Source organism: Canis aureus, chromosome 21 (genome assembly GCF_053574225.1).
Source record: "Canis aureus isolate CA01 chromosome 21, VMU_Caureus_v.1.0, whole genome shotgun sequence".
Lineage (NCBI taxonomy): Eukaryota > Metazoa > Chordata > Mammalia > Carnivora > Canidae > Canis > Canis aureus.
Window position 1 is genome coordinate 13,922,865 of NC_135631.1, and position 14,641 is coordinate 13,937,505.

The 14,641-nt window shown below is 51.6% G+C and overlaps 1 protein-coding gene and 1 long non-coding RNA gene across 5 annotated transcripts in view; one reads left to right on the plus strand and one right to left on the minus strand.

The window, feature by feature from the left end:
* C1QTNF4 (C1q and TNF related 4) overlaps positions 1-14,641 on the minus strand; it is a 24,959-nt gene continuing 10,318 nt past the window's right edge. Inside the window, exons 1-2 of one of the 3 annotated variants that reach the window (XM_077863251.1) lie at positions 4,017-4,129; positions 1-1,140 (exon numbers count right to left, since the gene is read on the minus strand). In XM_077863251.1, coding sequence (XP_077719377.1) covers positions 161-1,135 — 975 coding nt within the window. In that variant the 5' untranslated portion in view covers positions 1,136-1,140; positions 4,017-4,129 and the 3' untranslated portion in view covers positions 1-160. Of the gene's footprint in view, positions 1,141-2,206; positions 2,317-4,016; positions 4,130-14,641 lie in introns of those variants that run through there. The other 2 variants (XM_077863253.1, XM_077863252.1) reach the window with 2 other exon arrangements.
* LOC144292615 (uncharacterized) lies at positions 4,232-12,526 on the plus strand. 2 transcript variants are annotated; one of them, XR_013359990.1, is made up of 4 exons: positions 4,232-4,585; positions 5,011-6,039; positions 6,618-6,834; positions 11,586-12,526. It is a non-coding gene; the product is annotated as an uncharacterized LOC144292615 (long non-coding RNA). The 2 variants fall into 2 exon arrangements; XR_013359991.1 differs by having other exon boundaries at positions 5,107-6,039.

Below are 14,641 nucleotides of genomic sequence, written 5' to 3' on the forward strand. Positions count from 1 at the left end.
GACAGGCGCCGGCGCAGGCCCACTTTATTGGCAGAGTCAGCCGCCCTGGGCGGGCCTCATGCTCGCGCCGGCGGGACGTTCGGCCGAGGCCCGGCTCGGGGCCCGGCTCGGCTCGGCATGCACGCCCCGGGCCGGCCCCGGGCTCCTCCCCGGGCGAGGCTCAGAGCTCCGGGGGCCCGAGGCCCGGCGGGCCGGTGGCGGCGAGGTCGGGGTACACTAGGAAGCCGGAGAAGGTGATGTACTTGCCGTGGTTGCTGTAGGCGCCGTAGCCGTCGTGGTCGTGGCTGAGCAGCCAGACGGCGTCGCCGCGCCGCAGCGCCAGCATCACGCTCTGGCTCTGCATCTCGCGGCGCCGCGACGCGCCGTCGTCGTAAATCATGGCCTGCACCTCGTCGCGGTTCTTCATCAGCTTCACCGACAGCGTCTTGCGCGGCAGCTTGCCCAGCGTGAAGGAGAAGAAGTAGGCGCCCGGCAGGCGGCAGCGGAACACGCCGGCCGCCGCGTCGAAGTCGCCGCCGATGTTGACGAGCTCCGTGTCGAAGGCGAGCGGCCGGTGCCGCGGCCCCGGGCCCGCGTCCGAACCCACGAGGCTGCGCGTGCGCGCCGCCGAGAAGGCCGAGCGCGGCTCCGGGGGCGCGGGCGGCCCGCGCGCAGGCGCGTCGGCGTCGGCGTACACCAGGTAGCCGCTGAAGGTGGCGCCGGGGGCGCCGAGCGCGTACTGCGGGGCGCCGTGCAGCCGCAGCCACACCGTGTCGCCGTAGTCGAGCTGCAGCATGGCGCTCTGGCTGGCGGCGCGCCGCGCCCCGGGCCGCCGCTGCTCGTCGAAGGCCAGCGCCTGCACCTCGTCGCGGTTGCGCACCAGCATCACCGACAGGCTCTTGTGCGGCGCCTTGCCGGCCGTGAAGGAGAAGAAGTAGGCGCCCGGCACGCGGCAGCGGAACTGGCCTGTGGCCGCGTCGAAGTCGCCGCCGATGTTCACGTACACCTTGTCGAAGGTCACCGCCATCTCCGAGGTGCCCTCCAGCGGGGTGGTGCGTGCGGCCGAGAAGGCCGAGCGCAGCTCCGCGGAGCCAGGAGCCGGCCCCAGGGCCCAGCAGGCGGCGGGGCCCAGCAGGCCCAGCAGGAGCAGCAGCATGGTGCCTGGGGGGGGGGGGGGGGGGCAGAAGGGGAAGCAGAGCGGGCTTGTTCCGGGCGGCCTCCAAGGGCCCAGAACTCCACAGCCCTGCCCTTGCCTCACAGCTAGGACTCCGTTTCCCACGCGCTTGGACTAGGCCAGCGGTTCTCAGGCTTCAGCGCGCCTCAGTGTCCTGTAGGGGGCTTGTTAGAACAGACATTGTTGGGCCCCCCACCCCCAGAATTTCCCTTCAGTAGGTTTAGGGTGGGGCTTGAGAATTTGCATGTCTAACAAGTTCCAGGTAATGCAGATGCTGCTGGTCCAGGGACTACACTTCAGGGACCAGTAGATTAGGCCAGTGAGTTTGTTTTTGTAAGAAACGAACCCCTTTCTCAAGTGAAAGCCCATACGGTTGTACCACAGATACAAGCAGAAATGCTCTGTTTGAAAGGGCCTATTATAGCCTGTCAGCTGGGCTTACCACCTCCCCCCACCTTGGTACCACAGAAGGTGGTCAGGAGGTCTCTGAGTTTCCTTCAGCCTTGTTTGCTGAATTTTCCTTTGACTATTCTATGGACCTTGGCCGGCCCCTCACTCAGGCACTAGTTCTCTGTACTGATGTCCTCCATGATGGCCATTGTTTCAGCCCCCATCTGGGCAGAAAAGGAAATAGCTACTCTGACCTCTTTCCTGGCCTCTGACACACAAGGGTCAGCCCCCATTCTGGACCTCTTGGACTCCCAGGGGCCTTTCTTGCAGTAGAGGCCAGAGCAGTTGGGCTCTGACATACCCCCCCCCCCCCCAGTGAAATCAGAGTAACAGTGACTTTCCTCTGGGCTTGAGGGCTGGTCACTGAGCAGAAGGAGAGAACCAGGAGCTGCTGTGAATAGAGAGGGAGAACAGCGATTCCAGCAAGGCTTTGGCAAGATTGTGAAGTCAGCAGCCTTGTTCCTTAGTAGTGGAGTGAAAGACTGACAGCTAGACCTGGGCACAGTTCCTGGTTCCACTGCTTAAATGCTGTGAAACCTTAGGCTAGTTCCTTAACTTCTCTGGGCAGTGCTTCTCTTATGTAAAGACCTGCCTCAATCTTACTGTGAGGATGCTCTGAGATAGCAGTTGTGAACTCCCGTTTGTGAATGGTAGTGTTGCCCAGGTGTGCAGATGCTTCTGTTCTTGGCCTTGAGAAAAGGGATCTGATCAAGTTCTTGACATAAGAAGTTTAGGAACTCAGCACCTCCAACCCCTGGGAACTTGGGAAGGCAGTACTTAACTCCATCATGCTTCTTAGTAGGTTTTGGGGCTTGATACCCAAAGGCCCTAAAGTGGAGACAAAGTAGGAAAGAAAATGACCTGGCAGCAGCCTATGATGTGGGCTTCTATGGGAAGTACCCTGGGAGTGTGTGTAGCTTTGTGTCCCTTAGAGGCACTGGAGGCTTGCTACAAAGGGTTGCCAGGGGCAGTTGTACCTTACAGAGGACATTCATCTTAGGGTAAGTGGACACTGGAGTCTAGCCCGCCTTCTACTTGCCCAACTGTGTGCAGCTGCTGCACCTGGGGAAAAGCGTGCCTTTTCCTAATTTTCATAATAAAGGCCCCAAGTCCCTAACCCAGCTGAACCTCCTCTCCCTCTGGAGGATGGATCTTTTGTAATTCCTACAAAGGCATCCCACAGGCTAGCTAATACCCTTGATGAGGGCAGGGAGGAGCGAGGGCACCCAGCTACAGTGATGAAGATTGCATCTCCTGAGTAGTCCCCTTTACAAAGCTCTCTGGACACATGTGGTCTCACAGCAAACCTGCGAGACAGGTGGACCCTCTCCCATTTTATAGATGAGTAAGTCAAGGCCCAGCAAGGAAAGCATTTTGGCCCAAGGTAATCATGCACGCTGAGGCAACCTTGAACCAAGGTCTTTTGCCTCCAAATTCAGTATGCCTTCCTCTCCACCATTTTTTCCCTTGTAGATACAGGTATTTCCAGCCAACCTGTCCGGAGCCTCAGTTTCCCTTTTTTTTTTTTGCAAAAATAGGAGGGGAGAAAAGTGGAATGAATCTTGGGATCCAGGTGAAGGAGAAAGAAAGCAAAAAGCAAATAAAACCAGCGAAACAAGCAAAACCTCTAGCGTTTTGCTTTCTGGGAGTATGGGAAGGTCTCAACCCTCTCTGACCCTGCCCCTCCCCTAAGCAGGTCCTGCCCAGGTGCACCTGCCCACCCTCCTCTGGGCTATCTCCCTGCAGAGTCCAGCGCACCCCACGAGGGCCAGAGGGTCCTCCTGTGTGTCCAGTCCCCAGACTCTGCCGGTTTCTCACCCACCACTGCCATTTCCCAGATCCCTAGGTCCCCATCCTTCTTCCTTCAACCCCTTTCCCTGGCAGGTCAGACGTGGGAGGGTGTCAGGTGGGCCTCAAAGCTCCAGGAAAGGAAATGGCTGTTCCTAGCTCTGTCCAGGTGAGGCTCGAAATAGTCATCTACAAAGAGACAAAACTGGGACACAGAGCCGAGCAGACCCAGAGCCCCGAAACCGATGGGGGAGGTGCCGCGATGTCAGGCTAAGGGGACCTCAGAGCCCCGCTCTCCGATGACCCCCTCCTTCGAGCCCCGCCAGAGCCGCCTCCCACCTTGAAAGCCCCTCACGTTCCCAAGAAGATAAGTCCCCGTTTTACAGAAGCCAATTAACCCTTTCTCCTGAAAAAGGAAACCCGTCCGGAAGGGACCCCGCAGACCTTCCCCGCCAGCCCTCCTTCATCCATCCCCTCCGAGGGAGAGCCCGAGCCTCGTTTATGAAAAAGCTCCCGGGTCCTCCTCCGCGCACCAGGGCCGACCCCTCGCCCCTCCCCGCGCCTTCGGCCGCCCCCGCTGCCGCACGGGAGAAAGCCTGGCTCCCGGGCCCAGAGCTGCCCTCACCTGGCTGGGGGCGGCGGGCGGTCGGGTCGGCTCCGAGCCCGCGATCCGGCTCCGGGCTCCGGGCTCCGGGCGGGCGCCGGGGCTGCGCACTGACCGCTCGCGCTGCGGCGGGCCGGGCCTGGCGGCGGGGGCGGCTGCGGCGGGGGGCGCTGGGACCCCGGGACCCCGGGGCGGGCGCGGGGCGGCGAGGTGCCGGGGAACAGGACGGCTGAAGAGCGAGGCGAGCCGAGCAGCTCGAGGAGCGGCAGGGGAGCGGCGGGAAGGGGAGCGGGGAGGAGAAGGAGAGGGAGGGGCGCGGCGAGGACGGGGAGCCGCACGGGGCCTGGGGCACCGCACCCAGGAGGCCCCCGCGCACGCTGCGCCCAGCCCTGGGCTCTTCCTCATCCGTGACCCTCCTGGAGCTCCATCCTCGGGCTCGACAGAAGACGCATCGTCAACCCGTTAGTAGACGGGGAAACTGAGGCAGAGGCCACACTGGGGGTGGCCCGGGGCCCCCTTCCCTGGTTTGAGGAGAGGGGACTGCAGCAGAACAGACTGGACGAGCCCCGGGGCGGCAAGGACAGTGGAAGGTGAGATTTGGGCTGGGACAGATGTCCAGGCTGAGAGGCCCTGGGGGAGGGGGTCTGAGGGAGGTTAGTATAAATGGGTCAATGTCACCAGTAAAGAAAAAGCTTGAAGTGACCCAGTTTTTCTTCCTTGCCTCTGAATCTGAAAATGCCCCTAGCTGGTTAGGAAGGAAGGAGAAAGACTGAGCCCCCAGACATCAGAGGGTCAGCCTGGGCCCCCTGGGGAGGGGATGCCAAGCAAGGGCCTCTTAGGGACAGAACCAGCGAGGCTGCTTTCTTGGTGCCTGCAAGGGAGAAGGTTGAGGAAGGCCCTGGGAGGGCTCCAAGGGCCTGTTTGCAGAGGGACACCAACACCCTGTCTAGCTAGGGCTAGGGTAGTAGGATCCAGCTGGACATCAGCCCTGGGAACAGCTGTCTTCCCCCCTCAGCACTCATCAGAGGCCCCGCAAGGCCTCCACTCTGGGTTTTGAGCCCTCCTGCCATCTTGGACTCCCTTCATTGGGGCTGCTCTTCTCTCCCAACAGCTGTGGGAGTGTCCACCTGCCTGGCACTGGGTAAGTGTTGACTAAGTGCATCAATGGCTCTAGAAGGGCCCCACTCTCAGCTGCCAGGAGCCGGTGCCCTTTGTCTGCCCCTGGTTGATGTGGAAGGCCTGCATCTTGGTTGGTCCCAGCTCTGCCACAGACCCTGTGCATGGACCCAGAGAAGCCTGGTGCCCCGGGATGCCCTCTGCCCTCTGGAGCTTTCCTTCTGGAACTCTCAAAACTTGTGTGACCCCAGTTAGTCTTATGCAGGTTAGTCCTCATGAAGGCCTTGACAATGATGATGGGCCCATTAAGTTTTCTTCAGGGTAGTAGGTGAAGGATGAATGATTATGAGTCTCAATGGAAAGAAATGAATGGAGGCATTCTGCTCCTACTTTGTTATGCAGCGATGATAACACAATAATAATTTTAATACACTCCTTTTATTGAGTGTAGCCAATGCTAACTGTGCCCACCCCAGGCCTAACTAGAGGTCACCTGCACACTGTTCCTGAACTTGCTTCCCCTGTCTCTCTGGGGACAATCTTGGCTGGGGAAGTGACTGTGGGGCAGGCTACCAGAGGAGAGTTAACATCCCCCGGGTAACCCTCAACCAAGCAGGGCCGAGTTAGTGGGTAAACACCCGGTTCCAGGCCCTCAGGGGGACAACTCCCAATTGCCAACCATGTTGCCGTCTCAGAGAGACTCCAGCATGAAGTTTCAGTCATCCATGGGAAAAACCCCCTCTTCTCTGTATGCTTTATTTAGTTTTCTCCCTTCCCTCTCCCTTTCCTCTCACTTCCCTACTCCTTCACCCTGCTTCTTGGGATCGCCTCTTCAACAAACTATTCAAGCCCAAATCTTTGTCTAAAGGTGTGCTTTTGGGGGGAACCCAAACTAAGACAACAGACAATAGCTGTGTCTTAAACTGTGGTAAGTGCTTTTTCACATCTATTACCTTATTTACTTTTCTTAACCCCTGAAGTAGATAACACTAACCCAGTTTTAAAATGAGGAATGAGGGCAGCCTGGGTGGCTCCGCAGTTTAATGCCACCTTCAACCCAGGGCGTGATCCTGGAGACCCCGGATCAAGTCCCACATCAGGCTCCCTGCATGGAGCCTGTTTCTCCCTCTGCCTGTGTCTCTGCCTCTCTCTGTGTCTCTCATGAATAAATAAAATCTTAAAAAATAAAATGAGGAAAAATAAATAAATAAAATGAGGAATGAAGAGGTTATATGCAGGGAGAGGCAGGATTCAAACCCACGTGTGTTTAGCTCTAAAACCTGGTCCTTAAGCATTATGTTCAGCAGCCTAATTCTCTCATCCTCTCTGCGTCTTAAATTTTCATCTGTAAAACAAGGGATGGGTTCTTGAGTTTGAAGAACTCAGCAGCTAGACATGGTCAATGAGATGTAAACAGAAGCTATCAAGAGACAAAGTGCTTGCAAGGGACCAACTCAGCTAGGAGACCCTCTCTTTTGCTCTCCCTTTTCTCTTCCCTCTTCCCAGAATATACATACATGAAGGCTGGAGCCTCAGTGGCCATCTGGGGCCAGGAGACACCAATGAAGTGTTTGAAGGCACAGTCTTCAGTAGGTGCTCAGGAAGAAGGTGAGATGAAAAAGACCTGGAGATCGTGCCCTCAAGCTGCTAATCATTTACTGGGAGTGGCTGGATATGGATAGAAAGAACCATAATAGGTGGTTCAGCATCAGGAGCTGAGCTGGTAAGTGCTATGAGCGCTCAGGGAGGGAGAAACCACCAGTGGTGGGGACTGGAGGGTTGCTTAGGGAAGATGTTACAGAGGAGCCTATTTCTTTTTCTCTCTTTTTAATAAACTTTTTGAAAGTAATTTCTACACCCAACATGGGACTCAAACTCAATCCTGAGATCAAGAGTTGCATGGTCTACTGAGTCAGGCAGGTGCCACATAGAGAAGGCAATTTTAAATAATGGCAAGGATTTGTGATTGAGATGGAAGACTAGGGGGTGGGAACCCATCAAAGGTAAGAATATGAACAAAGGTGTGGAGGCGGCATGGACAGGGCTTGGGGAGGAGACCTCCCATGGCTCAGCTCTGGTGGGAAGGGTTTGTGAATGGGAGTTAGGGCAGGTGAGGCAGCTAAGGAGCTCGGATATCCTGCAGCAGAGGGGACGGTACTCAGGGCTGTATTTTAAGATTCCTCTGGCTGAGAGACAGGAGACAGAAGAAGAGCTGACCTGCAAGAAAACACTCCAAGTGTGCAGATGAAACTGAACTCCGCAGGCCTGCTCAGAAAGGAAAAGGGAGAAGATCAAGGAGAGAGAGACAGAGATTCAGAGATTGACAGAGAAAGCACCCGCACAAGCTCACAATTTAATTAGCTTCCTGGCTTGCCCTGTGGGTTCCAGGGGAATTAGCAGAGCTCAGAGTCTGGGGAGCTTGCTGGGAGTTGAGGGGAAGTTAATGAGAAAGACAACAACATGCCCCAGGGAGAAGGGAATGAGGAGGATTTGTTAGCCTAGCAGAGATGCTGGCAGGAGAAACAGATGTCGGGGTGAGGAGCTGCTCCGCCTTCCTCAGGGATTTCAGGCCTCTAGGGGGACAGGCACCTAGAGCTCTGGGGGTGGTGGGGGGCTAGAAGGTCCTCTGAGGCCTGGTAAGTGACCCTGACCCCAGACCCAGACACCTGGGGGTGCCTGTGAGGATCAGCTTCCCAACTCTGCCTTGGCCTTTTCCCAGAGGGGAATTGAGCCCCCAGCCCCCTCCGGCACATGGGGAGGTTGAGGCCAGGCTGGAGAGGTGACCAGCTCTTATCAGATGTGGCAAATGGCATTTTCCAAAGGGAGCTGCAACAGTGTCTCCTCTCCCCCCACTCCCCACTCTTTAGACCGTGACCTTGCCACGCCCCTCTGAGAGGAGCCCTTGGGTTGAGTCATAAAGAGAGATACTGCTTCTGCCTGCCCTCACTCTCTCTCAAAACTCTCTTGATGTGAGAAAGCCCAGGCCACACGGAAAGCCCACGTGTAGATGTGGGGCCAAGAGCTCCAGTCAGGACCAGCTACCAGATTGGCAAGGTCTGGTGCAAAATGCAAATGCTGGGCCTTTGTTTCCAAAAAGTAAGAATTTAAATGGTGCCAACAGAGCATTCAACCAGGCACTGAGCCCTTTGGAGGGTGGGGCTCATCTAGTTGCAAAAGTTGCATCCCATGATGCTGGCCGTGACCCCAGGGAAGGTTCCAGCATCAACCTCTCACAGAGGGAGGAAGCCTTCAAGAAAACTCCACACCCAGCAACCCTGACTGCAACTGTGTGGCAGGCTGGCAAGGGATAGATAGGATTACTTTATTTATTATTATTATTTTTAAAGATTTTATTTATTTGACAGAGAGCACTAGCAGGGGGAGCGGCAAACAGAGGAAGAGGGAGAAGCAGGCTCCCTGCTGAGCAGGGAGCCCAACGTGGGGCTTGATCCCAGGACCCCGGGATCATGACCTGAGCTGAAGGCAGACAACCAATTGAACCACCCAGGTGGCCCAGAGAGGATTATTTTAAGCCATAACTTTTGGGTTAGTGAAGCAGCAGATGGTTGCAACCCTGGGGTGAAGATATAGGACAGTCACTTAAGTTTCTCCCCAAACCCAGGGTTATTCTCTTAACTCTTGTTGCAAGTTCTCTTTGACCTACATTGAGAGAGGACACTGGAGGGACAAATAACCGCAGGCTGTCAGAGACCCAATCCTAACTGTTTGGCCACCGAATGTATGCTGACACCATGATCGATACACCCTTGGGGGCAAATGTCAGCTTTTCAAGTGAAGGAGAGACCCACTCTTCCTCGAGCTAACACAGTGGTGGCAGTGGCCCTGGCAGGAGACGATGGTTAGGTCTTCATGGCCTGCAGGAACCTCAGCAAGTGACAGTTGCTGGAAAATGGGAAGGGGAAGGGAGGAAAGGTATGTCCTGCCAAGGTGGGTAAGGGAGAGAATCCCTGGCATCTTGATCCCTGACAGTTAAAGAATATCCTTCCATGACTGGCATTGCATTCTGATGCTAAACACATGTGTGTGGAGGGGGCAGTGGCAGCGGTGGGGTGGGGGTTGAAGCACTTTGCTTGTGTTTACTCAGTGCAGTGCCAGCCAGTGGGCAGATCAGGACAGTCCTGAGTGATTGTGCAGGGGAACAGCAAACATAATCCACAACGCAGCTGAGTAACAGAGTAGGAGGGAGGGGACAGGAAAACATGAGTGGCAGATAGCAATTAATCACTGCCAACTCAGTTTTTTTTAGAGTAGCCAGAGGAAAACCAGAGATAAAGTACAGCAAGAGCACTGGGAAAATAAATTAATTCCAAGTGGAGGGATCCAGCAAGAAGTAATGAACAAAGTGACAGGTAAAGAAGTTGTGAAGGCTGCACTAGACCTTGACAGGTAGCAAGAGATGGGAAAGGCATCCTGAGAGAAAGGACAGTGAGCAGGAGTAGCCCCCTGGGAGGCAATACAGTCATGGCATCAGACTGCTTGGGTTTGAATCCCATCTCTGTCACTGTGACCTCAGTTTCCCCACCTGTGAAGTGGGGACATGAAAAGTATCTATGCCTCATGGGCTTGTCATCAGCACTGAAAGACATACTCGGTGTAAAGTATTCAGCACAGAGCCTGGCCTATTGCAAGCATTCAATATGTGCCATTACTACTGCTTGGTGTGTTTGAAAAATGAATAATCTTGGTGTGGCTGAACTACGAAATCCAGGGATGTTTCCAGGAGACAGGTCCAGAAAAATGAGTTTTGAATTTGATCATGAAGGATTTTAAGTGCCAGGCTAAGCTGTCTAGACTTTATTCCACTAGCCGATGGATCTCAATCCTGTCTGACCTAATTTCTTTTTTTACAAGTATTTTGGAATGCCTCCTTTCCTACACTGAAATGAAATTCACAGAGAATGAAATCTACTGACACATAATTTCAAAAAAATCAATATAACGCTCCAACTGTGGTACTTTTAATATAATAATCTTTCAATATGTAAATACTTGCACATTGTCACACTAGAATAAACACCAAATAGAGATGGATGTTTATACTTCTAGAAGTGTAGAATCTTCTATAGAATCACAAGTGCAACAACTACAAACACACTGATACAAGGGTGTGCCGTCCAGAGCCCCAATACCATTATGACGTCTAACGCTGAAGGAGTCTTGGTGAAATTGCAAACAAAACAAATTACAATCCTTCCCCCATTTACAGGGAAGTTATATTCTTGGAAAATTCAGTGTACGTTATAGCCATGCAAAGAAGCTTGTTTTGGATGTAAAAACAGGTTTGTTTTGTTTTGTTTTTACCTACATTAATGTTGTATGGAATGAGAGCTAATGTTTCACTTAATCAATTGTCCTAAACATCATAGGACATCTACCATCTTTGGCCACTGCCCACTAGATGCCAAAAGTGTCCTTTGATCATTGTGACAACCAAAAATGCTCTCCTCCCTTTCCCAACTATTCTCAGCTTCTGCTTTGGGCAATGTGGGATCGGGAAGGGGCATGCTCTCTTCTGAGCTTTATGTAATTTGTGTGAGAAGATGGTACTTGGAACTATTGCCACCATCTTGCAACCATGTGGGGAAAAGTGTAAGGACAAAAGCTGATACACTGGGGATGACAGAACGGACAGATGGCAAGGATCACGGTCCTTGATGTTATCAGTGAGCCACTGAATTAACACATTCTGGATTTACCCTATCTATCTATGGACCTCTCATTAAGGGAGGTGATAAATTTACTACTTGGTTGAACCATTTTGAGTTGAATCCTGTTTCTTGCAGTTAAAAAATTCTAACCTTTACAAATTCTTTTCCCCTCTCTGGATCTTCTACAAGTGTATATTGAGAGGATTTCACAGTTGGGGGCCTGTGAGTCTATGAAGGGGAAATAGGGCTTAGGGACTAGGATGAGGAGGTTGGGAAGGAGCCTCAAGAGTCCATGTCTTGCACAGGTATCTGGGAAGACGGCAAAAGAGGAGTGGATTTGGTTTGGTAAGATGATCACTGGTTCCACCACTTAAAGCACTGAGGTCACACTAGATTTGGCAGTTGGAAAATCAAGACTTACATAGTAGCAAAAAAAAAAAAAAAAAAGACTTACATAGTATCATCTCAGTTGGGTAAAAAAATACAATTACATAGGAAAAGACTGGATGAATAAACACCAAAATATTTAGTTATTTATGGTAGGTTCAGGGATAATATTTATTTTCTCTGTATAATTTTTTCTATTTCCCAGACTTTTCCCAACAGATATTTATTGCTTTCACTTGAAATGTAATTTAAAAGATCAATAAACTACAATCTCTTTCAAATATATTAAAAGAAAGAGATCAGTGGAATGGAATGTAAAATCCAGTATTAGATCAAAATAGATACTGCAATTCAAATACTACAAAAGAGGGATTTTAAGTTTATTTTTTAAAGTATGTATTTGCTTTTATGTGCATAGAACACCTCTCAGAGGCTCTACTGTAAGCTGTTAATGGGAGGCTGATTCCTCCTGGGGAGATGGCTACAGGGAGAGAAACATGCTTTCCAGTTTCACCCTTTCGCACCTAAAATAAGAAAGGGCGGGGGAGAACCACTGTCTTTTCTGGTAGCTACTCCATTCCTACTGGTTCAATTCCAACTGACGATGACTGAAAGCCTCCAGCCTTTTCCATAGGCACCGCTTTCAAGCCACACTTCCTTCATCCTGTGCTTGTGCAGCCGATTAAAAAAATAAAAGAAAATCGAAATGCAGGTCTTTCTGAGACTGGAAAATGCTATGCTGCTGGCTTTGAGGATGGATGAAGCCAGAGGCCAAGGAACACAGTAGCCTGGAGAAGCTTGAAACCGGCCTGGCATATGTTCCCCTGGGGCCTCCAGAAGAAATGCAGCCTTGCCAACACCTGGATTTTAACCCTGTAAGACGCATCCTCAGGCTTCTGGCCTACAGAAACGTAAGACGATGAATGTGCACTGTTTTAAGCTAAAGTAAATAGATTGAATACATGCAAGTCTTTGCACTGTGGGTTCATGGTTGCTTTCAGCCCTGTTTCAAGATATTTTAGAATCTTGTTGCTGACATCCAAATGTTAACTTTCCCTCCCAATAGTAGTGCCATCTGCCAATGTGGGGAGTGTGGCAGGCACAGGAGGGAAACTACTGAGCTGACCAAATGCAGGGTCAGGAGCATGAAACTTTAACCCTTCCGCCCAGGTGCACATCCAGTGAGCAACCAACTCCACGCACCGTGGCACTTAGGCAATACATCCACCTGGCTGGGTGCTCTCAGTTGTCTCCTCAATCAGGAAACGTTCAATGTCTAACTGGAAATGAGGCACACCACGTCCAGGGAATTTCCTAGTGGCCATCCAAATAAATAATAAATTATTGTTGGTATTATTATCTACCATATCTTGCTCGTAGTGAAGGTATCAATTTTCTAGGGGTTCTCAATTTAGGGAGGATTCACCTCAATTACACCGATGTCGAGTTTCCAGAATCTACCTTTTCCTCTTTTCTCAGCATCAGGACATCTGCAGCCTTCTAGTTCTTCGGTTCCTTTCTTTTTCTCCCCCGCTCTCTCACCTCCTTGACCAGGGTTCCAGGATCTTCTCTGCAAATATTTTTCCACGCTTTGGGATTTGCAGTTCATAAATGGCTAGGTGTTTAGGTTTTCGCTTACTATCTTCTCTTCTATTTGGAGTTTCAATACCCTCTAAATCGTTTTGCTTTACTCGACCCACTTCAGAAATGCTCTTCCTTGGGGAAGAATGAAGCAAGTCAGGGGCGAGGATTTTGCTGAGGACTGTTAACCTGACACCTTCACTCCCAAGGGGGACCCTATATAATAAATCCTCTCTTTATTCCTCTCGATCTGCACATACCCAAAGGTGTCTTTTACTGTCTGCACCTTTTCCAAGCCTCAATTTATCAAGGACTTCCCTTCCTGCCACCTCTTATCCCCTCCCTTTTAGTGTTCGAGTGTCAGAGCGCTTTCTATTGAGCCATGTTGGTTTCTTCGCTTACTGCCTTGCATAGGGCAAGGATTTCTGCAAATGGGCTGTCCTAATATTCCATTTTTAGAGTTTTCTATCCCTCTCCTACCACATTCCCATTTAGGTCTCTAAACATGGGATCATAACTTTTCCCTAATTTTTTTCCACTTATTTTCTAGGACTATTTACTCACCCATTCATTCTATGCCTGCCCCCCACCCCCACATTGCCCTTCCTTCTCCATCCGACTTTCTCCTGTGGTTCCTGCCACACCAACAGCACCAGGTAATTCATTTCCTTGGTCAGAAGTAAGGATGGAGAGCAGCTCCCTGGGGAATGTTCTCTTCCCACTGAGAGGAAATTGTACTAATGCACGTGAAGGATTTCTCAGTTGCTCGGCTGGTAGCTATGCAGGGCTGTGGCTGCCAGGTCAGGAGCCCTCCCAGCTTGGTGTCCCCTGCCCTCAGAGCACAGCTGGGCACTCAGAAATGAACTCCAGAGGCACATGGCTCCCAAGTGTTTATCGATCCTACCCAAAGGCTCCTTGTGACCGGTTTCTCCCAGGTTGGCAGTGGGCTGCAGTGTAAAGCACGCAGGGTTTGGAGTCAAACATACCGGGGTCTGAATTCTAGCTCTGCCCCTTACTAGCAAGTTGTTTCAATGTGAGCTTCAGTTTTTCATGCTTGAAAAAAATGGGGATATTTTCTGGCTTGATGGGGTGATTGACAGAATCTGTGGACATACCAGCACATAGGTTTCACACCAACCCCTGTGCTCATCTCAGGTTCATGGACTTTCAAAGGTTATATGTTCTTCGTGGACTGTGTTTTCTTCCCCTTTCTATTCAAACTCTTTCTCTTGGTCAGGCTACAGTGTCTTTGCCTGGAGAACCTTCCTTTGACGAGCCATGCCCCTCCAGCTCAGAGTATATGGCTCCAGTGGGGTAGACGTTGGATCCTGACCCCTTCAGGCTGGGCCTATGACTCCTGTCTGGCCAGTAGAGTAGGAGAGTGCGCCAGACTCTGAATGGTTTACAGAATGACACGTGTTTTGCGCCAGAGTCCTCCAGGGGATTTTTACTGGAGCTTCCCCAAGAGATACTTGTTCTCTAGAATTACAAGCTCTAAGAAGTCATGTGAACATAGCTGCCATTTGGCCTCTTGCTACTACACTGAGTCCGTCTGAGAGGGAAACCAGGCAGAGGCCCATAGACAGAAGGGGCGAGGACAACGGGAGTCCTGATGCCTTTGCTCCAATCTCTGGATTAACTACTGGCCATTTCTGTTACTTGGGCCAATAAATTCCTTTTCTTAAGCTGGTTTGTTGGGTTTCTCAGTATGCAAGCCTATGTGACATTGACCCTTTCACTATTAGAAAGTCACGAGAAACCCCCCCAACCCAATCAGGTTTCATGTTTAACTTTAGTCTGTTCCCCTATTTTTATGCAGAAAAAAATAGCAGGACTCAATTGGTGTGCACAGCATTCTATTAGAAATTCCTCAGACTTGCAGACCCAAGTCTG